At 34.9% G+C, this 27700-nt stretch overlaps 1 protein-coding gene across 1 annotated transcript in view; it reads left to right on the forward strand.

Annotated features, from left to right (window-relative positions):
- LY75 (lymphocyte antigen 75) overlaps positions 1-27700 on the forward strand; it is a 101860-nt gene that overhangs the window by 47525 nt on the left and 26635 nt on the right. Inside the window, exons 14-25 of the mRNA XM_077761010.1 lie at positions 5076-5157; positions 6330-6398; positions 9347-9461; positions 14403-14438; positions 14822-14997; positions 15655-15722; positions 15991-16070; positions 16664-16803; positions 18498-18603; positions 19008-19168; positions 25384-25513; positions 26890-27116. Coding sequence (XP_077617136.1) covers positions 5076-5157; positions 6330-6398; positions 9347-9461; positions 14403-14438; positions 14822-14997; positions 15655-15722; positions 15991-16070; positions 16664-16803; positions 18498-18603; positions 19008-19168; positions 25384-25513; positions 26890-27116 — 1390 coding nt within the window. The remainder of the gene's footprint in view (positions 1-5075; positions 5158-6329; positions 6399-9346; positions 9462-14402; positions 14439-14821; positions 14998-15654; positions 15723-15990; positions 16071-16663; positions 16804-18497; positions 18604-19007; positions 19169-25383; positions 25514-26889; positions 27117-27700) is intronic.

The following is a 27700-nucleotide window of genomic DNA, read 5'->3' on the forward strand; positions in this document are numbered from 1 at the left end:
CACACATTGTTGTAGTGGCCACCTCCGGATTGTACTCTAATACCCTGATGATCCTCCCTGAAGTGAGAATTTTGATCAGGGCAACTTACTGGCCTCTGTACCTCAAGCTTGACATATACAATATCATACTCTCTAGGCTAAAGTATCTTTAAAGTAAAATATTGACATAAACAAATTGAATTTTTAATAACACCAAGAAGTTAGACACCTTTAACTGGAACAGAGAGCCATGGATAAGTATTAAGCAATGAGGTTGTAGATATTTATGAAAATCAATTGATGGAAAATGGAATAACATGTGATATAAGAGCTTCTAAATACAGAATAAATTATACTAAAAAAAACCCTAATATGTGAGAGGGAATTAAGGAATTTTTCATTTGTTTCTTTGTTTCTGATCACACTTGCTGCATTTCCTTTCAATTAAAAAATTAATACAAGTTCATTATGTAAGATTTGAGAAATATAAAAAAACACTGAAAAAATAAAAATCATCTCAATTCTGTTCTGTAAACAGAATTAGGATTAAATGCTGAGCACAGTTAACATTTAATGTAAATCCTTTCTACTTCCTTTTATTCTCACGCATATATTTCATTTTCCAAAGAATGTACAACAATCACTGTTTAATTTTTTTCTGACCTCAGAAATAATATATATTTAATTTAGAAAACAGAAAAGCACACACGCAAAAAACCACCATAAATCACCATAATCCTTTCATTCACAGGGACCATATTTTATTTGTACTCTTAAGCCAACAGCTAATACATACCATATTTAGGCCGACTGTATTGCCTGCTTAATATATGCTCCATTAATAAAGAGATCATTTGCCCATACTATACTTAGAAAGATAACATATTCTAACTGTTACATGGTTACAATGTTGTAACCATGGCTTGAAAGGAAGGAAGGAAGTAAACCCATTTATATCAGAAAATGATTCTAAGGCTTACTCCTTGAACACCCTACTTTTTTATTGCAAGAATTGACCTTTTTCAGATGTCCATTGCTCAAATTGTGTATTGCATGCCAAAGAGTTAAGTCAGATTACTGCTATACTTTTCACAATCTAAGTTCCACATCTCTATTTGTTTTTCAGTGGAAAGGATCCATGGTGCACCAAGTCATTAAGGCTCTAAGATCTTTGTAACTCTTAATGGCAGTCCACCAGGGAAAGCCACTGTAGAGCAAAAAATAGTTTTAGGATTAAAGGGGAAATCCTTGTTTGCAATACTGTTGCTGCTGTGTGTACTACCTCCTGTGATGTAGCATGAAAGGCTTTAGATATAAATCTAAGGTTTTGCAGACTAAGCGCCCTCATCAAATAGTATTTATTGGGGTTTATAGCTGAGATACTGTTTTACTTAGAAACTAGATGCAGCAGGAAATTTGACTGAGAATAGGAATTTTAACACAGATACACATATTAACCTTTCGTGCAATGTCTTCTTAACCTAATACCCTAAAAGCATATATTTAGTGCTTGTAGTAGAAGAAATTTATAAAGAGAGTTTTCCATTTGATTAAATTCTCCAGTTATGATTCATTTTTTCCCTCAAATTTTCTTTTTTAATTTTTTTAAAGGTGTATTTATTTTTGAGAAAGAGAGCGAGAGAGAGAGAGAGCATGAGCAGGGGAGGGGCAGAAAAAAAGGGAGACACAAAATCCAAAACAGGCTTCAGGCTCCAAGCTGTCAGGACAGAGCTTGAAGCAGGGCTCGAACTCATGAATTGGGAGATCATGACCTGAGCCAAAGCTGAATGCTCAAGTGCTCAACTGACTAGGCCACCCAGGTGCCCCTCCCTCAAATTTTTGAAATCCACTTTAGAGGTATGCAATGATTAATGTGATTTCCAATTTCTTCTTCTCCTTATCTGCCTACAGATAAACCAGGTCAAACTAGGGATAAGTTACAATTGAGGAAGTATGTTCTACCTTTTACCACACATGGGGAAAAAATTAGGTAGTATATTCTATATTTTTAACACTCGAATGAATCTCTTGAAGTGGTAGCTGAACACTATAAACATCTGGATTGAAATGAAGTTCAATCTCAGAAAGTTGTGAATATTAAAAATTTTGGACAATGAGGCAAATTGTGTTTTTTAGGAAACTGTTTTCTGAGATGCTACCGAGGAAGCAAAAATGAGATTGAAAGAAGAGGTTTCAAAGTGGGAGGAGAAGGGGCTGAGAGAGGACTGGGTGAAAAGGTTAGAGATAAGATGTCTAATGAGGCATTCTGTGGGAGCTGACTATAAAGTAAGTGCAGGTGACAAATGATCTTTGACCATCTTCCTGGTTGCACTGTTGATTGTGAAAAGAAGATAGAATATCTAAGGTTTACTTGAGGGAAACACAAAATTTTGCACAAATTCCCCAGACTCAAATATATTATGTGCAAAAATTTGAAAGAAATAAAGTCACTTCTTCAAGTAAATAACAAGGAAGCAAATGACCTCTCTTTATATTACTTATCTGACTTTAATTATACTCTATATGGCAATTACCTAGTCTCTGTGGTTTAGAAATTCAACAGTTGGTAGGGGTGGCTCTGTCGGTTAAGCATCTGACTCTTGATATTCAGCTCAGGGGCTCAGGTTATGATTTCATGATTCATGGGATCGAACCCCCACCCCCACCCCCTGGCTCACCCCCTGTCGGGCTCTGCTAACAGCATGGAGCCTGCTTGGGATTCTCTCTCTCCCTATCTCTCTGCCCCTCCCTTGCTCTTTCTCTCTCTTTTTTTCCCCAAAATAAATAAACTTTAAAAAAAGAAATCCAACTGTCGAGATTATGATAAATTTGGAAGCCTATTAGAAAGCTCTGAATAGTTGAAGACACGACTGCAGATTCTTCTTATAGTTGCTGAATTCAAACGGGACTTAATTATCTCCACCGAAGGACACAAAACCAATATAAAAACAGGGAGGGTAACAAAACACAAGAGACTCTTAAATATAGAGAACAAACTGAGGATTGCTAGAAGGGTGCTGGGTGGGGGTATAGGCTAAATGGGTGATGGACATTAGGGAGGGCACTTGTTAGGATGAGCACTGGATGTTATATGTAAGTAATGAATCATTAAAATCTATACCTGAAATCATTATTACACTATATGTTAACTAACTTGGATATAAGTTTTAAAAAATAAAAACAAAGTATGAGGGAATATTGAATAAAAGAAAGAGGTAAAGAAAATCAATTATTTTATTAAAAAGTGAGAAATTACTTTTAAAATAGTTTGCTCTAGGCTTGATTCACTAGCAAATTTTTGAAATTCAGATTTACACTTTTTAGCTATACATTCCATATATTCAATATATTCTATTGAGCTTGAGAGTGAGGATTAATTTTATATTTGGATCCTATCCCTTCTCTAATATGTGTTATATTTATATGCATATAACATTTATATATATTGTTATGCATATATAACATACACTTATATGTGCTGATCATATATACTGCAGTCAGAATGTTAAATTATAAGGAAAGTAACCAAAATCACCAAAAAATATTTATATATATGTTTGGATTGTAATCTATTTATTAAGGCTTAAAAAGTATAACATACTTTAGATAATATTTTCAAGTGGGGTTAGAGGTGAAGAAAATGTTTTTATGGTTTTATCACTTCTATTTATATTGTCAATATCTTCCTAGCCAGAAAATAAGTTTAACTGAGGAAAAGGGATATTTACAATATATGTCCCTGCTTCTATACGTTATTGTATATATCTTCTTGGAATGCCTCTCTTTTCTCTTCTCAGTCAATTGTAATATTGGTACATACTAAACACTCAGATTATGACTCAAAAGAAATGTTAGCCATCCTTTGAAGACTATCTTTTGTTCTACTAACCACACAAACTGTTTTGTGACTTCCTGAAGTCCACGGTGACCTTCTTTTTCTGAACTCACATAATACTTAAAATTTATACAAATTTTATATCACTTGATATCTTTCCAAATAGTCATTATTTTCTTTGTTCATGTATATCTCATCTTCCTGACTAGTTCTATGCCATTTGAGGATAGATATTAGGTTTTGTACTTCTCTATGTCACCATGGAACTTAGCTCAAAGCCTTGTAAATAGAAGTATAATAGTTATGAGTGTTAAATATAACCATTTAAATGACTGTTTAATTATATTGCTCTGGTATAACCCATGAAGTTTGCCATTTAGAAGACACTTATAATTAATCTTTTAAAAAAGAAAGTGGGGGGGGCACCTAGCTAGCTCAGACAGTAGAGCATGCAACTCTTGATCTCAGGGTTGTAAGTCTAAGTCCCCTGTTGGGTGTCTAGATTACATAAAAAAAAAAAATCTTTGCAAAAGGGGGCACCTGGATGGCTCTAAGTTAAGCATCCAACTTCAGCTCAGGTCATGATAGCACAACTCATGAGTTTAAGTCCTACATTGGGCTCTGTGCTAACAGCTCAGAACCTGGACCCTGCTTCAGATTCTGTGTCTCCCTCTCTCTCTGCCCTTCCCCTGCTCATGTTCTGTCTCAGTCTCTCTCAAATATAAATAAACATTTTTTTAAAATCATTGAAAAAAAACAAGATATTTATACTTGTTTACTCTAAGCTTAATGGGCGGCGGGAATTAAATGTTTTTTAATCTTGATCTTGTTTAATAAAAATTTAACCATGTGTTTTGTGCTACATTTGAAAACAAGATATTTAAATGTTATAGATAAACACTGTAAGAAAATGCTATTACTATCTTTGACTGTATCTGAAAACATTATCTAATATTGAAGCTCTCCAGTAAAAGTTTTGGAATAATCATGCACCTTTTTTCCCCTCTTTAGTTCAAAGTGGAATGTTTTTACCTTTTATATGAAAATCATAACTTAAAATTTAGTTTTAAGAAGTAGCGTACTTTTCCTAGATTTAGGATTTAGTTTTATTTCAAAAGATGTCTTTATAGAGCTTGAAATGGTGCTTTTCAGTTAGTGATAAGACAAACTTATATGTCTTAAGTATTTTAGACATGTGAATACTAAATATTTTTGCCAAATCTGTACTCAAATTGTTTTTTAATACTTTCTTTTTACATAGTAACCACCGTTGGCTATGGATTGGTTTAAATAAAAGGAGCCCAGATTTACAAGGATCCTGGGAGTGGAGTGATCATACACCAGTAAGTTTAAACTTTCTTGTTTGGGATAATATAAAGGGATCATTTGTTTCAGTATCAAGTGAATTGATTGTTAAATAATACATCCACATACCATACAAGTGTTAAAATTATGAAGAAGTATCTTTATTGAAATAGAAATCCTTTCACATATAGGAAGCAAAGGGAAAAATTACTAATCGCATTTTTATTTTAAAAAATAATCGTATACAGGCACCTGAGTGGCTCAGTTGGTTAAGTGCCCCAGCTCTTGATTTTGGCTCAGTCATGATCTCGTGGTTCATGAGATCCAGCCCCAGTTGAGGCTCCGCACTGACAGCTCAGAGCCCACTTGGGATTCTCTCCCCTGACCTCTCTCTGCCCCTCTCCCATTAATACTTTCTCTCTCTCTCTCAAAATAAATAAATAAACTTAAACATTTTTAAATTAAAAAATAACCATGTAGTTTCCCTATAGTCCAAAAAATATGGACACATAGATATAGTGGTCATCTTTGGAAATTAAAGGTTTTTTTTCTTTTTCTTTGTGCTTTTTATGTCCTATTTTTCACAATGAGAAGCTTCTATTTTTATTATCTAAAATATGACAGTCATGTGAAAAAGAATATATCTTTGTTGGGGGAAATAATTTGTTTGGGGAAACCTTAAAAAGACCTTATGTACTATTTCAAATGTTTATATTATCTTAAAGAGAGGTTTTAGGTAACATTTATACGAGCAAATTATTCTCAAATTTATTGAATATTTACTCCACATTACCATTGTGTCAATTCACTGTATATTCTTTCCAAACACAAAATTCCTTGATTTTCAGTTTTAAATGGGAGCATATCTGAAATTAGTTAATTGAATAACTAGCATTTCAACAGATGCCCAAAAAAAAAGGTCTTTTGTAAACTCCTGATTCTCTGTGATTCTAGCTGCAAACGTAATACACTGTTAACCTCCACTTCTGTAACTGTAGCTTCCTTTGTTGGGAAACTGATGGCAGTACAATGTTTTCTAAGTCATCTCATGATTTAACATCCTAATATTAAAAAAGAGAGAGAGAGATGAAAAAGTTTTCCTTCCATGGCATGTGAATGTGTTTGAGTTATTAAAGCTTCCTAAATTACACCTAAATTGCAAATATTTATACATCAGTCTTAAGTTCTCAACTCTCTCTTGTTTTTTAAGGTGTCTACTATCATCATGGAAAATGAGTTTCAGCAGGATTATGATATCAGAGACTGTGCTGCTGTCAAGGTCGGTACAATGCTGGAAAATCTGCATATTAAAAATAAATTTGGCATTGTGTGCAGTCAGGCAACAGATCCACAGAATGCCTTTTGTGTGTGGAGCATGATATTGGGTGCAGTGGGAGGTAAGAACCAAGCTACCTAGCTTATATTTAATTTGAGAAGATAAAATTCATATTCAAGAAAAATGGCTTATTACTGTATAGTAATAGGCTCCAAGTGAGTGGGTTGAGACACATTAATGAAACTCAGAAGAAGTGATTCCTGTGGCCTATTTCCAGAAAGAGCTGGGACTTGAACTGTGCTTTTGTACAGGTAGGATAAGGAAGCCTTTCCAATGGGGGATGGCATGAGGATGTGGCATCAAATAAAGTGAGCACTGAAGGAAGAGGCTAAGGCAGTGAGAACAGAATACCGAGAAGTTTTCTTTGGTGCTGTGGTTGAAAACAAAGTTGGGGGCACGTCTGGGTGGCTCAGTTGGTTGAGTGTCTGACTCTTGATTTTGACTTAGGTCATGATCTCACAGTTTGTGAGATCAAGCCCCACAGTGGGCTCTGTGTTGACAGTGTGAAGCCTGCCTGGGATTCTCTCTCTCCCTCTCTCTATACCCTTTCCCTGTACTCAAGTGCACTCTCTCTCTCTTTCAAAAGAAAAGAAAGAAAGAAAGAAAGAAAGAAAGAAAGAAAGAAAGAAAGAAAGAAAGAAAGAAAGAAAGAAAGAGGGAAAGAAAGAAAGAAAAAGAAAGCAAAGTTGGGAAATTAGATTGATGGTAGACAAGAGCATTATTAAAGATTTTTTTAAAAATTTTTTTGTTTGTTTATTTTTGAGACAGAGAGAGACAGAGCGCAAGTGGAGGAGGGGCAGAGAGAGAGGGAGACACAGAATCTGAAGCAGGCTCCAAGCTCCAAGCTGTCAGCACAGAACCCGATGTGGGGCCCAAACCCACGAACCATGAGATCATGACCTGAGCAAAGTCGGACGCCCAACCGACTGAGCCACCCAGGCATCCCAAAGATTTTTGACATGAACCAAGGAGGGAAAAGAAGATTCATCTCAAGTCAGATTTCAAGATGCAGCAGATAGGATCAGAAGATAATAAAAGACCAGTTAAGCATCTTCCTTTGCAAAGTTCATTCATTTATTGATTCCATTAATAATAGTTCAAGCATTCTGTGATGCTCTGGGGGATACAACAAAGACAAGGTGTAAAACAGTTGTTGTCTTCACAGAACTTAAGACCAGTAGGAGATAAGTAAACAAGCAATTACAGGAGCTGTGACAGGTGAAGTATGTTTAATGCAAAAGCAAAAAGTAATGGTAGGAGATGATGATGATTGACAGCGGTAATAGTGATGATGGTGGCAGCAGCTAATACTTGTGGATTCATGAGCTAGGCATAGCACTAGGCTTGTCACACTTATTGCACTTAATACTTACGTGACCTTGTGAGGTAAGTACTATTACCATATTAATCTTATGAGGAAGAAATTGAGTTCTGAGTAAGTATACATGATTATAGAACTGAAATTTAACTTCCCGTGTCTGGATTGACCCTGCTGTATGACTAGGCATTTATAGAAACAGTCAGAAAGGGTACTTGTTTATGGAGAGAATACTACATTTTAGTTTAGATATTTTGAATTCAAGCTAGTAGCAAGAATTATTCTATAGTAAGTTGAAATTAAGAGGCTGGAGTTGAAGGAAAAATGTATATTAAAAAGTACAAAGGGCTGGCGTGCCTGCGTGGCTCAGTCGGTTAGGCCTCTGACTTCAGTTCAGGTCATGATCACGCAATTCGTGGGTTTGAGCCCTGCGTCAGGCTCTGTGCTGACATCTCAGAGCCTGGGGCCTGCTTTGAATTCTGTTTCTCCCTCTCTCTCTCTATCCCTCCCCGTTCACACTGTCTCTCAAAAATAAACATTAAAAAAATTTTTTTTTAAAGTACAAAGGGCCAAAAGTGGATTGAGGGGAATCACCAACACATAAAGTACAAGATGAGGAAGTAGGAGACCTACAGATTATATCTTTGCTATGCAAGCCCAAGAAAAAGATTCAAGAAGATGATTGCAGAAGTGCTGCAGGAAAGTTGAGAAAGGAACTCAGAAGGCCATTGGAAAACACTATTTTCAAAGTAACTGTTCTAGCAATAAACTGTATAGTATCATGACATTTTTATAGAATTCTCAGTTTAACACATAAGAAGATGAAAACTTCAGAGAAGCTCATAAAGTTTCCAGAACACTATGTTATGTAAGTAGAATTCCTATGTGTGAAGAGACTCAAAAATCTACCAAAGAACTAAATAAAACAGCCGCTGATGCTTCCTGTGTCAGGAACACGGCCAGCCAGGGCTGTGGTCTAGAAGGAGATTCTCACCTAACCTGCCACAGTACCCACCAGAATCTTGGCCATAAGAGAAAGCAGTCCAAAAAGTGGTGGCAGTTCCTCTCAGGTCATGCCCTCTCCTTTCCTTTCTTCTCTGCTTGCTGGCTGGGGTTTGTAGAGAGCTATCTGGGATCACACAGAGGGAGCTAACATCCTGGCAGTGTAGAGCAACAGCACAGCACGCACCTAGGACCATGATGTCAGCCTCTAACGTCATGTTTTCACAGGTCTGCTTTCATCACAGTCTGCTATTTGGAAGCCATGGAAGTAAATATTTTCTGGCTTGACCTTTCTCTAATTTAAAGGTGCAACCTACAATTTTGTATCAACAAGAACAGAAAAAAAGCACAATAATTTATATTTTGGACATAAACATGACCTTATTTCCTTTATCAACTTCTTTGAAGGTTCTTGATTAGGCTATTAACTGTTTAAACACTGTGTTCATTCATTAAACAAATATCTTGGGTTCTAGAGCTAAAATAAATTAAAGACTAGAGGGCCTAAAGTTTAGTGTTTTATAAAGCTGCATTGACTTCAAAATAGTCTGCAATTCTCTTCCTCCTTTAGGGCACCCACAGGCCAGGGCGAAGAAGCTGGTATTTTTATAATGACAGAGACTTTATTCACTTAAGACCTTTTGCTTGTGAGACAAAACTTGAATGGGTATGCCAGATTCCAAAAGGTAAGTGGTAGTTATTTCTTTTCACAGTCTTCTCATGCAAACATTGTAAATGCTGAGACTGAAGTGACTAAGAGAGCATTTTAGTCTGTAATCATAATTTTTAAAAGCCTATAAAGGTATAGTTAATATATTAAGCTCCATCCTGCCAGACTCCTACCCTGAGTACAAGGCTGGCTTATTGAGATTAGACAGTACCTTCCTCTTTGATCATGGAAGAATGTGTAGAAGATAAAATTTAAGATGGACTTAGAGAGATTAAATTTGGGAATGAAAGATTAGCTCAACACAAAGAAGATACATAATGGAGGGAATTATTTCAATTTTTATTTTGATGCAAAATGAAGATAAACTTGAGAAGAAGGAGGCAAGAGTCAAGAAATCAAACTTTACCAGGTCTCTATAACATGTAGAAGCACTTTGCACTGAACTCCAACACTGCTAATAGTTAATGGAATTCAAATTCAAATCCAGGAAACCAGTTGGCTTGATACTAGAGGCTTTGGTGACAAAAAGGAGAGAAGGGAGAATAAAGAGATACCTTTTTATTTAGATTGTTACAAGGAAAATGTTAAAGAAATACTAAGGGAAGTGTTAAGAAGATTTTAAACACCTGAATTATTTTTTAATAATTAAAAAATAGTTTTAAATAATTTTATTGGATATATTAAATTAATTAGTGGTAAATGCACAGAAAGCTCAAAAGGAAATTTCTGAACTGAATGTAAATCATTGGAACTAAAAGTAGATCCTCTTCTAAGCTCTCAGAGAACCCAGAGTCTTCCTTCATGCAACTACTTATTAGAAGAATGTTCTTTTTCCATAAGAAAGCCACCATATTGCCTTTAAAAGAGCTTCAGACATGATATCCAGTACAGTAACTGGAAAGTCTCTTTCGCAAAGAAAACTGGAAGGCTATTAATAAAAGAGGGAACTGTGTGTGTGTTGAAAGGGTTTTTCCAAGAGAGAAATTATACCTGTGTTATTCCTGATTATTTGATTAAGACTGAAAAGGAACAAAGGGAAACCAATTTGGTTACCCTTTAAACAAGCAGAGAAGCACCTAACGTATATGGCAAATTTGGATAATTCTCTGGCTGGAAGCAAGAGTGGTGATGTTCCCATTAGTCTTTGGTATTTGCTAACATGCCAGTGTTGATGGCATGTCATTGTTGTCAGTGTTGATGTCATTACTCCCTCCAAACTGTGTCCTCACTGGTAGCTACTACCCCACCCCTGTGCCTCCTATTTGAGTGGTGGGGCAAACTCAAGAGTTCACACCAGCATAACTATAGAAATTACAAATCAGTAAATACAGGAAATATTATGAATAGCATGTAGTTGTCTTTTTGTCTTTTTATATATTTTGTATTTTAAGCAAAAAAGAAAGGAATTAATTAGCTTAGTGAACATAAATCAGTTAACTAAATAAATAAATTTTCTAAATAATTGTACCTTTGCTCTCCCTATGTAGAAACAAAATTTAAAAACTTAAAGAATTTCCTGTCTTAGCCTATTCACAGTTGTGTAAAGAAATCTGTGAAAACATATGCTATCTGTCTTTCTCTGCCCGACTTAATTCACTTAGCATAACACCCTCGAGTTCCATCCACATTGCTACAAATGGCAGGTTTCATTCTTTCTCATTGCCATGTAGTATTCCATTGTATAAATAAATCACATCTTCTTGATCCATTCGTCATTTGATGGACATTTAGGCTCTTTTCATGATATGGCATGGAGGAGGGCACTTGTTGGGATGACCTCTGGGTATTATATGGAAACCAACTTGACAATAAACTAGGAAAGAAAGAAAGAAAGATAAATAAATAAATAAATAAATAATAAACAAACTTGTTTTCTTTCTATTATAAAAGAAATCTGTGATTGAGCCAGAAGTTTAAATGTTGGGTAAACTCCCCTTTGATAATCCTTAAATTCTAAGTTATAATGTGTCATATTCACCTACCTGTATACTTTCTTAGTTAGTAGAGCAACCAGAGTCTGCTCATCTGGATATTTCTCTATCAANCATGACCTGGGCCAAAGTCAGCCATTTAACCAACTGAGCCACCCAGGAACCCCTTTTTCTGGTTTTCTTAAAGCGGTTTATAAACCTCAGTAGCCTAAGTCCCCATACTTTTCCTCTATTTCCTGCCTTTTTTTTTTTCAGAAAATTATCCTACCTCTTTTTTTAAAAGATTATTTATTTATTTTTATTTTGAGAGAGAAAGTGTGAGTTAGGGAGGAGCAGAGAGAGAGATGGAGAGAGACACTCCCAAGCAGGCTTTTCACTGTCAGCATGGAGCCCGATGTTGGGCTCAAACTCATAAACTGTGAGACCATGACCTGAGCCAAAGTCAGATGCTTAACTGACTGAGCTACCCAGGTGCTCCTGTCCTTTTTTAAATATTTATGTATTTATGTATTTATGTATTTATGTATTTATTTATTTATTTTGAGTGAGAGAGTGAGTGAGCATGCAAGCACAAGCCACAGAGGGGCAGAGAGAGAAGGGGAAGACAGAGAATCCCTCACAGGCTCCACCCTGTCAGTGCAGAGCCCACGCAGGGCTAAAATGCTGGAACTTTAAGATCATGACCTGAACTGAAATCAAGAGCTGGGCGCTTAACTAACCGAGCCACCTGGGTGCCCCTAGCTCTTGCCTTTTTTAAGAACGTGAGGGGTGCCCGGGCTCCGTCGGTTAAGCATCCGACTTTGGCTCAGGTCATGATCTCACGGGTTCGTGAGATTGAGCCCCATGTCGGGCTCTGTGCTGACAGCTAGCTCAGAGCCTGGAGCCTGTTTAGGATTCTGTATCTCCCTCTCTCTCTGACCCTCCCCTGCTCATGCTGTTTCTCTCTTTCTCTCTCTCAGAAATAAATAAAAACATTTAAAAAGGTGAAAGATTTATACAATGTGAAGAGAAACTAGAATACTTGGCTTTTTTATTACCTGATCCAATTATCTCTAATCAGTTCCCCCTTCTCTAAAAGAGATATTTTGACAACCTAAGAATTTTAAATAGCCATAGCCACTATAGATATATATAATTTTAAAATATCCTTTTTTAAATTGAGAAAATAGTATCAAAAATAAGACTTATACAAATGTCCTTAGTAAAATCATCTATAATGCCACTACCCAAACACAACTATTTTTATATATACTTCTTGATACCTTGCACACACATACATAATCTTGTGAAGAATAAAAACAAATTTACATTCTGCTTTTCTTGCCAATTTAAAGAAATTTCAAAGTTAGACATAGCTTCCCCCAAGACACAAATGAACAGAAATTTTTGACAAGATTACAAACAAGAAACTATGTATATTTTTAACTGATTTGACTCACTGTTGATATAAATTATCCAATATGCAGAGAATTGTTTCACAGAGAGAAACCAAAGATGTTAGACACATAGATAGTCCTCTAAGTAGGGTCATCTGTTCATTAGGCCCAGATACTACAACAAAATTAAGAACAGCTATTTTGCTCTGTAATTTCTAAGATTCATCAAATTGTCTCTTTGCTTTGGAACCAGTATGACCTATGACTGACTCTTGATCTCAGGTCTTAATCTCAGGGTCATGAGTTCAAGCCCTGCATTGGGCTCCCAGCTGGGTGTGAAGCCTACTTAAAATAAAAAAAAAAAGAAAAGAAAAGAAAAAGGAGAAGAAGGAGAAGGAGAAGGAGAAGAAGAAGAAAGAGAAAAAGAAGAGGAAGAAGAAGAAGGAGGAGGAGGAAGAGGAAGAGGAAGAGGAGGAGGAGGAAGAGGAAGAGGAAGAGGAGGAGGAAGAGGAAGAGGAGGAGGAGGAGAAGAGAAAAGAAAGCAACTAGCATTCTTGGGGAGCTACTCTGCCCTGGAACTCTCTGGGTGCTTTAAAGGGGTGGTCTTTTTTTTTTTTAATGTTTTATTTATTTCTGAGAGAGAGAGACAGCGTGAGCAGGGGAGAGTCAGAGAGAGAGAGAGAGAGATACAGAATCTGAAGCAGGCTCCAGGCTCTAAGCTAGCTGTGAGCACAGAGCCCGACGCAGGACTTGAACCCAAGAACTGTGAGATCATGACCCGAGCCGAAGTCGGACTCTTAACCGACTGAGCCATCCAGGCGCCCCTGAAGGGACAGTCTTAAGCTGATTTTAACAGTCTTTGTGAGTATGGTAGCAGAGTCTTGGTTGTTTTGGGGTTTTGTTGTTGTTGTTGTTTGTGTTTGTTTGTTTGTTTGTTTGTTTTTTGATAGAGAATTAAGGCTCAGGGAGTTAAACAGCTAATCCAAAGTTCCACAGCAGTGAAGGGTCTGAGGGCATTTGTACACTGACCCATTCAACTTCCAAGACCAAAATTCTTTATAACATACCATATTTTCTCTGCTTCCAACTAGGAATTCTGGGTGATTTTTATTATTTTTCTCCTAATTTTGTCTCTTGCCTTCTTAAAAAGTTCAGTACTGGATTACTGTACATTGTCTACAAGGATGTCCTGGAAGACAATGAACTCTACCAGCCCAGGTTTAGAGAACAATTACTCAAATTGCATTAGATAGAGAAGTAGTTCCTGAATAATCTCATCCTACAATGATTATCTTGGTGCTTATTCCTTAGTGCTTCTATGTAATATGTATATAATATACTCATTTACTTATTTATACTTTCTAATAATTGGCTGTATTTTATCCATCTAGTCTTCCTTTGTGACTTCGTGATAAAAATAGAGAACGGCTAGTAATACTTTAATAGTTAACAGATCTGCTTTTTTGATTGCCACTACAGCAGCTTTAGCTTAGGCCCCACAAAATTCAAACAGAAGCAATCATAATATGAAAGGTAATGATTTGGTAAGAAATGGTGTAACTTAGCAATTCTGCAAGTCCTCTTGGTTAAAGGCACTTACTGACATTATCTATAATTGGAAACTAATCTTTTGCTTTCTTTCTTATATAGGCCTAACTCCAAAAACACCAGACTGGTACAATCCAGGTAAGTTAAGAAAACTGAAATTTAGCCAAAGCTGCTTTTACCTTCTCAATAATGTATTTAGTTAATTATTAAAGCCCAGGCCTAAGTGCCAGCTTCTCTATCATGTCTTCAATAGAGGTGAAGTATCTCCAGGCAGAGAAGGTGATTAGCTGTTGTGGAATGAGGCTTTGAGGTTGGTTTTGTGCTCCTCTGTGAGTACAGAATGGTGGCTGTGTCTTTCACTGGCTCAATAATCCTTGGTGCCTTGCAGACAGCACTGCCCTGGCCGGAGAGAGCCAAGAACCTATATAGATTACTATTTATAAATAGTTTTGAACATTAATTCATGTTTATAAGGCACATTTTGATTTGTGCATAATACTGATATTCTTCTTCTTCTTTAGAGCGTGCTGGAATTCACGGACCTCCGGTTGTAATTGAAGGGAGTGAATATTGGTTTGTTGCTGATCCTCACTTAAACTATGAAGAAGCTGTCCTGTACTGTGCTAGCAATCACAGCTCCCTGGCTACACTGACATCTTTTGCAGGAATAAAAGCCATCAGAAACAAAATAGCAAATGTAATTTGAGAAAATATATTTAAATTTTTTTTCTTATTTTCATTATTTATTCCATTAAAAATATTTCAGGAATCTTGCCAAAATCTACAAAAGTTAAATATTCCTTTCAAGTAAAATTTGTCTAGCAACATCCAAATTCATCATTTCATGTTAGGAAAGTTAACACAATGTTTTAAAATATTCAAGATTAATTATAAATGTCAATTTATAAGATGAACATCAGTAGATAATATAAATTATTCTAATTCTGTTTTACTTTGTAGTAAAAGTTAACTTTATGGTTAAGTTGAGTTTCTGTTTCTTCTAATAGCTAACCTTGCAAAATACCTTTTGTGGGAAAAATAATTTGTATATTTTAAAATTTATAGTTAGTTGTAGTAGAACATTATATATACAATTAGCATCTGTCTATAATTACAGTGACCATATTTATATTTTTATATGAAAAATAGCATATAGTGAATATACAGAGAGTTTTCATTTACTTCTTTGGTGAAAGAACCTGGTGTATATCATTTAGAGACCAAAGTAATGGAATGTCTGGAAATTTTAGTAGTTGTGGTTATTATAAGACCGGGTATTTAAATCAAAACTCTCTTAAAAACTCAACATATGTAAGGATGGGTGATTTTTTTTGTTGGTTGGTTTGTTTTTCAGATATCTGGTGATGAACAGAAGTGGTGGGTGAGAACTTCTGAGCAGCCCATAGGCCGTCACTTTATAAAGTATGTGACACAATTGATGCTGTCTTTGTAAAGTCATCTGAAAGAAGTCCCAAGTTCCCTTTAGAAAAGGGGTTGCTATTTACATTTTCTTTGAAAATTAATCTGTAAACTACGTAGACTAGAGAAACCAAGTCATTTTGCATATTAACGTTAAGAAAAAGTGGTATAAAACAATGGCATACCATTAAATTTAGAATTAAAACTATAGTAAAAATCAGAATGCAACATGTAACTGTTATGAGCTATGAAATCTCTCCTTTTCTTTCAGCTCACGCTATCCATGGGATCACTTTCCTATAACATTTCGGGAGGAATGCTTGTACATGTCTGCCAAGACTTGGTTTAGCGGTAAATTAATTTCAAATCCTTTAATGTTAATTATATAATACGTGAACTTCAGGTTCAATTATTAGCTTAACCTTGTTTTCCTTTTGATTGTATGTTTGATTGCTTCATCTTATTTTGGCTTATTGCTAATGACCATGGCTCAAATTCCAAATGCAAATAAAGGTGCTTTTCACCTTTCACTGTATTTTGACTTTCTTTACCCTAAAGCAGTTACTTAGAAATAAATTTACCAATTTCATAACTGATAAACTTATAGAGAAATTTGCAAAGATAAACAGATAGCAATTCTAAATATAGTTTAGGTCTCTTTCCCCTTCATTAGCCTTCGCTTTCAACCTATTTTCTTGCCATCACGAACTGTGGTAACAGTGGTCATTATACCAAATGTGTGCATTTTTATCGGCAACACTGGTATGCTATAACCTACTGATATGAGTAATAATAGAAGTTAGAAATGGATAGAGAAGAAAAGGAATATATTTTAACTGTTTGGGAAAGATCGATTTAAAGATGTTTTCTCTACTACTGCATTGTTTTTAAAATGTGCTGAACAGAAAATTCTCACTACAGTAATCCTGCTTTTCATTTCTCAGACTTAAATAAGCCAGCAGACTGTAGTACCAAGTTGCCCTTCATCTGTGAAAAATATAATGTGTCTTCATTAGAAAAATATAGTCCAGATTCCACAGCTAAAATACAGTGCTCTGGGGATTGGATTGCTTTTCAGAATAAGGTAAAAAGAGAATTGCTACATTGTACAAATGATGATTGCTTTCATGCTGGTTGTATGGCCTGTGGCAGAATAGCAGCCCATCAAATAACTTCACTAAGATAGCCTCTGCATATTTCAGTAACTCACCTGATCCTCTGCATTGCTAGAAACCATGTTGAGTCTCAAGTTGAGTCTCATGCCTACAGGTCTTTCAAAGTACTGTGTTCCTATTCTTTTGCTGCTAAACTTAAATAGCTGATGTTGATCTGTCAATGGATTGTAATACTTTAAATAAACTCTCTATAGCGTGAAGGAAACTGACAATTTCTGGCTGATAAATTTTCCACCTGAAAGAAAACATCCAAGTGGATATTTTATCTATCAATTAAATTAAACCAGCATTTCCCAAACTACTTTTTGGGAACTACCACACATATGCTAACAAAATGGTGATCATTGATCTTGCCTCCAAAGGCGACATTCTACATCTGCCTCTTTGAGATTTGTAATCTATATTGGTATATGTACCTCTTTGGAAATGCTAAGTAGAGAGATGTATGCTATAGTATGTTAAAACATCTATTCTCTTACATAAGAGAAGTTTGATGATAAGCAGGCTGGGGTTGGTGTGGAAGTTCCATGACATCTTCAAAACTAGGCTCCTTTTGTCTTTCTGCTCTGCCATTCTTAACATCATAAAATGTCCAAGCTCAAGTTCAGGGCATTCTCTTTAAGGTCTTTTCTAGAATCCACCTGATGACGATGATGTATAGCTCATTGGCCACTGCAGTCTGTAAAGAAGATGAAACAAAGTATTTTGTAGAATGTTTCAAGGAACACAGTTCAGAGCATACCATTCCATACTAACATGATCATAATATCAAAAAGGGAAAGGAAGATATGTATCTGACAACTGAAAGCCTCTGTACTAAAGCTAAAATATTAATTTTAAAATTAGAACAATCTTTTTTCCCCAAGGTACTAAGACTAAATTAATGTACATAGTTGATGTAATTTTGAATTAAAATATCCTACCAAAAGAAAGGGGGGTGATTTCTTTTAAAATATTTATTTTTATATAAGGAGGTAATGATTTGGAATGCAGCCTTCAAAGTCAAATGGAACACAATCTAAATGCTGAGCATACCACTGTCTGGCTATTTCACTTATTGGAGAAGTTATTTAATTGCCCTGTGCCTCAGTTTCCCCCCATTTTGTTGTGAGAATTAAATGAGATAATATTATGCAAACTGTTTAGCCCATGGAAAGCACTCCATAAATGGGAGATTTAAAAAAAAGTTTGACTAATAGACCACTCTAGTTGCTTCTATTGCAAGTAGAGATTTGCATTCATATAGTACTACTTTGCAAATTTTCATATCTCAGAGACCAAAAATTAGCAGCCCTCTAAAAGATGAGATGTTTATGGGGTGTCTGAGTGGCTCAATCATTTAAACCTATGATCTGTGATTTTTGCTCAGGTCATGATCCCAGAGTCATGGGACTGAGCCCTGAATCAGGATCTGCACTGAATATGGAGCCTGCTTAAGATTCTCTCTCCTCTCCCTCTATCCCTCTCTCCAACTTGTGCTCTCTCTCTCTCTTTAAAAAAAAAAAAAAAAAAAAAAAAAAAAATTAAAAGATGAGATGTTTACCTACTATGTGAGCTCTCCTGTGTCTGGAATCTTATTCTTCATATGTGTTTTTTTTTGCAGTGTTTTCTCAAAATCAAACCCAAGTCTCTCACATTTTCTCAAGCAAGTGATACTTGTCACACCTATGGTGGCACTCTTCCTTCAGTGTTGAGCCAGAGAGAACAAGGTAGCAGAATTGTTTTGGAAACAACTTTTATTCTGATCTGGGGAGCCCAGATAGTTTGGGNTGGTTCAGTCAGTTAAGCATCCAACTCTTGGTTTTGGCTCAGGTTGTGAACTCATGGTTTGTGGATTCAAGCCCCACATCGGGTTCTACAATGACAGTGAGGAGCCTGCTTGGGATTCTTTCTCTCTCCCCCTCTCTCCCTGCCCCTCCCCTGCCCATTCTCTCTCTCTTTTGCTCTCAAACTAAATAAATAAACTAAAAATTTTTAAATCTTATTAAACCAGTTTTTTATATAATAGGTAAAAGACTATCTTTGTAGATAAGCAAGAGATATCCATTAACATTTTTAATATATGTTTAATTTGAATAAGTCAAATGCCTTAAAAAAAATCTCTTTCTGACAGATTTTATTACATCCTTGCTTCCGGATATGGAGGCTACTTTATGGATTGGTCTGCGCTGGACTGCCTATGAAAGGGTAAACAAGTGGACAGATAACAGGGAGCTGACATACACTAACTTTCACCCATTACTGGTTGGTTGGAGGCTGAAAATACCAACAAACGTAAGTTTTTTTGAATCAGAAATCTGTATAGGTTTGTGAATACCCAAGTCTTCCATAAATTACTGGATTAAGATAAGAACAAGGGTCTATTGGGGCACCTGAGTGGCTCAGGTGGTTAAGTGTCCAGCTTTAGTTCCGGTCATGCATGATCTCATGGTCTGTGAGTCTGAGCCCCGCATTGAGCTCCATGCTGATTGTGTGCATCCTGCTTGGGATTCTCTCTCCTTCTCTCTGTCCCTCCCCCATGTGCTCTCTCTGCTCTCTCTCCCTCAATATAAATATAAACAAATAAACATATTTAAAAAAGAACAAAGGTCTATTTTATGAGTCCACTTATATGAAATGTTCAGAGCAGGCACATATCTAAAGATAAAATGTAGATTAGTGATTGCCAGAGGCTGTGGAGGAAAGAAGGATAGGAAGTCATGCCCAAAGGGTATGGCATTTCTTCTTGGGGTGGTAAAAATGTTCTAAAATTGAATGGGAGGTGATGGTTGCACAATTGAATATACTAAGAACTATAGAATGTGTGCTTTAAATGGATAAAGTTTATCACCTATGAGTGATATCTCAATAAAACTGTCACAAGAAGAACAGGAGTTCCCCAGCATTCAAGCAGATGCCCTAGTTTTTTGGTTTTGTTTTTTTTACAGTAGCTTCAGATTCCATACCACTTATTTTACAACCACAATAAACCATCATGTACTAAGATGCAAATAGAAGCACATATAAATGCTTTATTAACATTTTGGAACTTGGGGCTGTCTCCTGGAGCCAAAAGTACAAAATTGGTGACTAGTAATCATTTTCTGCTAACAGCTACACATAAAGAAGCTGTAGAGGGGAAAAAAAACATTATGTTAACAATAGTTACCTTATACCATGATTCTGCTGCCCACTGCTTCTGTCTTCCCTATTTGCCGGATATAAACCACCTTTTGCACAATGGCAAAGATTAAGAAATTAACTTTAAAGTCAAATTCCAAAGATAGTTCTGGACAATAGTCAGTTGATGTTCCTGATGCAGTATAACTTTGCTCAAGGTAGATGTTGGTGGCAAAGGGAACTCTGAGTCAAATGTAATTATGTACAAAGTAAATATTAAAATAACATTTGGTTATTATAGAAAATCTGAAAGCTGTCAAAGAGTAAATGCAATAAAGAAAACTGTCAACCCTGATCCTTCTTATACTTAGGCCAGTAGCTTTCAAGTTTTCAACCATAATCTCATAGTAAGAAATACATTTAAATTACTGTTAAGTACATGAATATAAATATAATATTGAATTGAAACAGATGTTTCAAGAAACAGTACTTACCCTGACTGCATATATCCACTGATATTTTCTTTCTAGTCTAGTCTAAACTATTCTTCACCTATCCATCCTATTTCGTTATCACATATGTGAGTCAAGATCTGCTGAATTGATGTCACAACCTACTAAATGAGTCTCAAACTATATTTGAACCCTAATCTAGGAAATCACAATAAGTATTTCAGAATTTTTTCTTCTAAGGCTTTTTCATATATTATCTTTCTGCCATAGATAAAATCACAGTCTGTATACCATTGTATATATACTATTCTACTTTTCTCGTTTAGTACTATATAATAAATAGTTTCTTATACCATTAAAAGATATGCTTGAAAAGCATTTTAATAGTACACAATATCTCTTGGTAGATATGTGAGAGTATTTAGGTTGTTTCCATTTTTGCACAATGATAAATAGTGCTACAATGAACATTTTATGCATAATCTTTTATTATATTTCAGATTACCTCAAGATATATTTTGGAAGTCATATAGCCAAATCAAAAGATATAAGTGGTTATAAAGCTCTGATTACCAAATGCTTTCCAGAAAGGTGTATGAGTTTATATTTTTATTAGCAATATATTATGATGGCCCTTTTATCCATATCAGAATATTAACAATTTCTAACATTTGTTGATCATCTAATATGTGTCAGGTACTTTGCTAATGCATCATATGCATTATTTGATTTAATCTGCACAATAGATGTGAAAACGACTATTACTCCACCTCTATCTTACAAATGTAAAAACAGAAGGAGTCATGTAACTTGCACCCAATCATGCAGCCACGTGTGCAGAGTCACATTTAAATCTTAGGTCCAAGAGTCCACAGAACCAGTGTTCTTAGCTACTTTACTATGTTGCCTATAAGGGGCATTGTCTTTTAAAAATTCTTGCTAATTTGGTAATTTAATATATCATATTTTTGTTTATATTTCTCTGATTCTAATGAAAACAAACTTCTATGAGTTCAGTAGTAATTTGAATCTCATCAAGTATAAATGTTATTTTTTGCCAATATTTATCAAACTTCATATATTTCTCTTTTGCCTTCATGTATTTCTTATTGATATTATAACTGTGTAAATATTAAACATGCTAAGTCTATGTTTCTTGTGTTTACTAAAAATTTTCCAGTATATTTTTTAAACTCTGAATCCAAAAATATTATAGAAATAAGTTTTGATTTTTTCTTGTGTGTACATTTAAATNGATTACAAAGCTCATCATATAAATGTTAGTTAAATATATGCTTATATTTTCTTTGCCTTTTTTTTCCTGACAGCATGGTACAGCCATGGTATGTGGTATACGTTGTCAGTGAATACTTAAGGCATTTCCCTGATCCTGTCTAACATCGTTTGTTATATACACTTCCATCTGTTAAAGACAATATAGGATGCCTCCTTTATATATTAAATGTGTTTGTATGCGATATGCTCTTTCATAGCTATAACACTAATCTAAATACTATAATTTGCCATATTTTAAAAAATATAATAGGAATAGTTATCATTTATAAATACTTTTAAAAATAGCTTTAGCTATTTTTGTCCATTCCTCCAAACTATAATTATTTAGTCAATTTCCAACTAAACCATTAAATTAAAAAACTTCTAATGAGAATTTGATAACATTTTAGGGAGAATTAACATATTTTTATTAACATTTCAATTTTAAAATATGGTATAATATATCTCTCCATTTATTCAAGTCTTCCTTCAGAGCCTTCAGTGAAGTTCTTGTAATTCTGTCTCATTGCCTTGAGAATAGCAGGTTTTTTCTTGATTTTCTCACTGACAGTAGAAAGCTATTGTTTGGGTATATTTCTATATTTATTTCATAGGCATCCGTCTTCCTAAAAGCATCTTATTGCTTCTCAGAGTTTTTCACTAGATTTTTTTGGAGGTTTCCTAATTAGATGATCATAATCTTCAAACACCTGTCCATGCTTCACTACATATGGTCAGACTTCCAGAACTGTAGCACTACCAGAAGTAATAACCACCATCCTAGACTTGCTCTGGATTTTCTGGACTGTCTGAAGTCTCTCATTGTTATATATGATGCCTACTCTTTTTTTAAGTTTTATCATTCTATAACTAGCTTATTTAAAATTTTTATTCAGGAATAAGTACTGAATTTTCTAATGCTTATTTCCAGCATCTACTAAAAATGTGATAATAGCTAAATTAAACTATTTTCATCTTATCATAAAATCTAGTTGTTCAAAGTGGATTATATTTTACTAATATACTGAACTGGATTTATTAGAATTTTATTTGAGAATGTTTTCATCTCTGTTCATAGATTTAATTTTTTTATGCAATATGGTCAGATTTTTTTTCTGATTACATTAACTTCATAAGAAGAACTGGGTACCTTTCTGCCTTTGTATTTTGAAATTATGACTCAGCATAGAGAGTTATCTTTCTCTGAAAGTTTGAAGGAAGCACCTAAAAAATCATGTGATGATACACTTCAGAGATCATTCTTTAATAATAAAGAGATTTGGTGTAGTGGTTGAGTGGTTAAACTCCAGAGTTGCATTGTCTGGGCTTGAATTCCATCCAGTCATTTAATGTGCCTTTGAAAGTTCCCTTAACTTTTCTTAAGCCTCAATTTTTCATCTGTAAAATTTTTCAAAAAATTTTTAATGTTTATTTAATTTTGAGAGAGAGAGAAAGAGACAGAGTGTGACCAGGGGAAGGACAGATAGAGAGGGAGACACAGAATCTGAAGCAGGCTCTGACAGCTCAGGGCCTGATGCAGGGCTTGAACTCACAGACTGTGAGATCATGATCTGAGCTGAAGTCGGTCACTTAACTGACTGAGCCACCCAGGCACCCCTCATCTGTAAATTCTGACACTGTTATACCTACAATACAATGTGAGGATTACATAGATAATCCATTTAAAGCTTTTAGCTCTCTGATGCATAGTTTTTAAAATGAACTATTAATATTAATTTTCAATTTCCTCCAAAGTTTCTGGTACATTTTGGATTTTCTGCTTCTCCTTGTAATAATTATGCTAATTTTATTTTTCAAGAAAGTCGCATACTTCATTTAGATTTTCTTTTTTTTTAATTTTTTAAAACTTTTTTAAGTAATCCCTACATCCCACATGGGGCTCGAACTCAGAACCCCAAGATCAAGAGTCACATGCTCTTCCAACTGAGACAGCCAGGTACCCCTCATTTAGATTTTCTAATGTATTAGAATAAAATTGTGTATACTATTATCTTTTTAAATCCCCATATCTTATTTTGATTATGTTTTTACTTTTTATTCAGATTTTTACAAAATTGGTGTGTTATGGCTTTCTTTTCCATCTCTCCACCCTTTACTTCTATTGCTTGAGGTACATTTACAAATATTACATTTTCTATCCTGTCTTTCTTGGAGTTATATTTTTATTCATTTTCTAATCTCCTGTACTCAATTCTTAGTTCAACTTTCCTTTAAAAACCAGAATACATTTAATAATATATATTTGCAGAATTCCACTGTTGGGTATTCACCCAAAATCCAAAACACTAATTCAAAAAGATATATACACTCCTATGTTTATTACATCAGTATTTACAATAGCCAACATATGGAGGCAACCTAAGTATCCACTGATAGATAAATGGATATGGAAAATGTAATGTGGTATACACACACACACACAAATACTACACAACTTAAAAATGGATGAGATCTTGCCATTTGCGACAACATGAATGGACTTAGAAGGTATTATGCTAAAGGAAATAAGTCAGACTGAGAAAGACAAATACCATTTTGCTCATATAAGGAAACCACTCATATGAAAAAACAAATGAATAAAAAAACAAAAAGCAGAATCAGACCTATAAACACAGAGAACAAACTGTTCAAAGAACAAACTGAGGGTTACCAGAGGAAGAGGAGTGGGAGGATGGGCAAACTGGGTAAAAGGGAAAGAAAGATACAGGCTTTCAGTTACAGAATGAATAAGTTACAGCACAGGGATTATAGTCAATGATATTATAAGTGAATTGTATGGTGACAGATGGTAGGTACATGTGTGGTAAGCATAACGTAACATACAGGGAAGCAAATCACTATGTTGTATACCTGAAACTAATGTAGCATTGTGTGTCAACTATACTCAAATAAAACACTTAATAATAATAATAATAATACATGTTTACCTCTATAAAAAGTGTAATGCATATCCCTTGTGATATTATTCTTTCCTATAATTATTTTATTTCAGTTTTGGTCCAGTGTGTATTGTGTAGCATGTGTCTATGTGTTTTTATAAAATCTGTAACTCCTAGGATAAGCTTACTTTTCTTATTTTTCTAAGTGTGTGATATGCTTCAAGCATACAAAAATATAGGAACAATATACTTTGAATAAATTTTCATACCTACTATTATTGATTTGTGATCAGAGAATGAAATCTAAATAGATATTTATGGATGTTTTTATAGTGACTAGTAAGGATCAAAGCTCTAAGGTGAGTTCTCTGTTGTGTAGTATACAGTTTGTCATCATAAAAATTTTATAAACATCTAATAAATTGAATTAACAATCATTACTTTTTTGCTTTGAAATGTCAAGAATGATAGCAGAGTGTTAAATATTACTATAATTCTGTTTTAATCTTACTTGTACCAGATTTTCTTTATCTGTTTAGAATTTATGTTTAAAATATTGCCACTGTTTTGTTTTATAATTTCTAAAGTTAATTGGCATTTTCCCATGCTTTGGAAGTTTTTGAGGATTTTCTTGTGATTTCATGGCCAGCTCCTTAATGGAATTTTTACAGGAGGAAAATTCAATTTGGAATATAAAGTTCTCTTGCTGGGATCTTCAGGCAGTTAGTTTCATGATTATTGTACATATTTGCCTTTTGTTTAGATATTTGAGGAAGAGTCCCAATACTACTGTGCTCTAATGCTCAACCTCCAAAAGTCACCTTATACTGGGACATGGAATTTTACTTCCTGCAGTGAATACCACACTCTGTCTCTCTGTCAGAAATATTCAGGTAAAAATTATTATCAGATAACTATGGTACTTTACGCTGTTAGATATATACAGTACTTTTTCACAAAAATCCTAATTAATTAATCATTAATTTAATTACTCTTAATTTAATTAACAATTAATTAAATGATATAATATTAATTCGTAAACATATAGCTTCCCTAAAATTTCCACATAGCTAAATTCATATTGGTTCAGTGAGTCAGATTATCTCAAACGGAATGTTACTTTTTTATGTGTCATTTCTTTATCTAATTAAATATCAAAATTAAGTATTGGTGCTGACAGCTCTGAATCTGGAGCCTGCTTTGGATTCTGTGTCTCCCTCTCTGCCCCTCCCTTGTTTGTGTTCTTTGTCTCTCAAAAATAAATAAATGTTAAAAATTTTTTTAATTAGAATCATCCATATTTTCAAAAAGATGTTTTTATAAAGTATCACATTGTTTTCATTGATCACAATGGTCTTAATAAATGATTTGAAAAAATAAGAAACCTTTTGGGACATCTGGGTGGCTCAGCAACTTAAGCATCCAACTCTTGATTTGAGATCTGGTCATGATCCCAGGGCCGTAGGATTGATCCCTGTGTTAGGCTCTGTGCTGAGCGTGGAGCCTGTTTAAGATTCTTACTCTCCCTCTGCCCCCCCCCAATAAAAATAAATAAACAAACAAATAAAATTTTTAAAAGTTTGTCATGTGTTCATAGCAGCACTCTCCACAATAGCTAAAACATGGAAAGAGCCTAAGTGTCCATCAACAGATGAATGGATCAAGAAGGTGTGGTTTATCTATACCATGGNGCTCTATAAAGGTAAAAAAAAATAAATAAAAGTTTGTCATGTAATGAGAACCTCAAGTAGATAATCCATGTACTTCTAAAGAACTTTTTGTTAAATTAAGTTATGCTCATTTGCCTCATACTGTTTAGTAACTGCTTTATTCAGGGAAGCAGTATAAAGCAATAATTCAATATATCCTCTCATGGGTTGTTTTGTTCATTTTTTTCACGGGAGCTCTTCCCGATGAAAACTTTTTAAGGGAACACCTAACACCTTCTCTTGTTGAAGGAGTTCAAACAAAGGAGATATTTGACACCAACCTGAAATGGTAATCTGATTGCAGCCTACTTTTACTTATACCTTTTTTTGTTCCTAAATCAAATCAACAAAAACAGAATTTTGTTCCAGTTTTAGAAAAAAAAAGATGTGCCTCACACATATTACCTAAGGTACACAGCAAGACATACCTGGTTCTCCCAACCAAAATCTAAAATAAATGAATAGATAAGTAATATCTAAAGTATTTATGGAGAAATGAAGGAATGTCCCACACCTTGCAGAATGGATGGTTTTTGTGGTTTTTTTTCTTTTACACACAGAAATTGAAAGCAGACAGACCTTGCAGAATACTTCAGACACTATAAAGTATCTAAATAATTTGTACAAAATAATCCCGAAGAGTCTGACTTGGTTTGATGCTCTGACGGAGTGTCAGAAAGAAAACATGCACCTGGTGAGCATCACAGACCCTTACCAGCAGGCCTTCCTAACTGTACAGACGGCCCTTCATAACTCTTCTTTATGGATTGGACTCTCCAGTCGAGACGTAAGTTTTCAGTCCCAACTGCCAGCATTGGGTGACGGAATGTGAAATTTTTGTTGCATGCAGCATTTCTCATATCAGACTAAAGAACACAGAGATTGTAAAATCTTACTCCAGTGAGTAGATTTCATGAAGTGCATAATTTTTAGTGGCAGTCATCTTTCCACTGTTGAAAGATCTGGTGCTTTATTGTTTAGATTAAGAAGAAGTTCTAGTGGACGTATGTGGATGAGTACTTCTTTTCATTCTAGTAAAAGATTGAGCTGGAAGCAGGAACTGCCAGCTCTCCCCAGCCAATGAAAAGAAGAGGGGAAGAGAAGAATTAAAAAATCAGATGGGGTTCAGTGTGCAGAAGTACTGTGGTTTCTGATGAAGAGTCTTTTTATCCTTTTCAGAATCAGCAGAGTAAAATTAAGCCTCTCTAAAAGGAGATTAGCGTAGTGTTTCACCACAGCTCAAGCCCTGATCCTGGATGGATGTCTTGAATACTTCTAGTTCATTTCACAGCCCAGCAAAGAATACTAGTCTCCTGCTAATTCCCAATGCTAGGCTACAAACATGTCACATAAGCAGGAATATTTATGCTT

The sequence above is a fragment of the Crocuta crocuta genome, unplaced genomic scaffold (assembly GCF_008692635.1).
Source record: "Crocuta crocuta isolate KB4526 unplaced genomic scaffold, BGI_CrCroc_1.0 scaffold153, whole genome shotgun sequence".
NCBI classification, from domain to species: domain Eukaryota; kingdom Metazoa; phylum Chordata; class Mammalia; order Carnivora; family Hyaenidae; genus Crocuta; species Crocuta crocuta.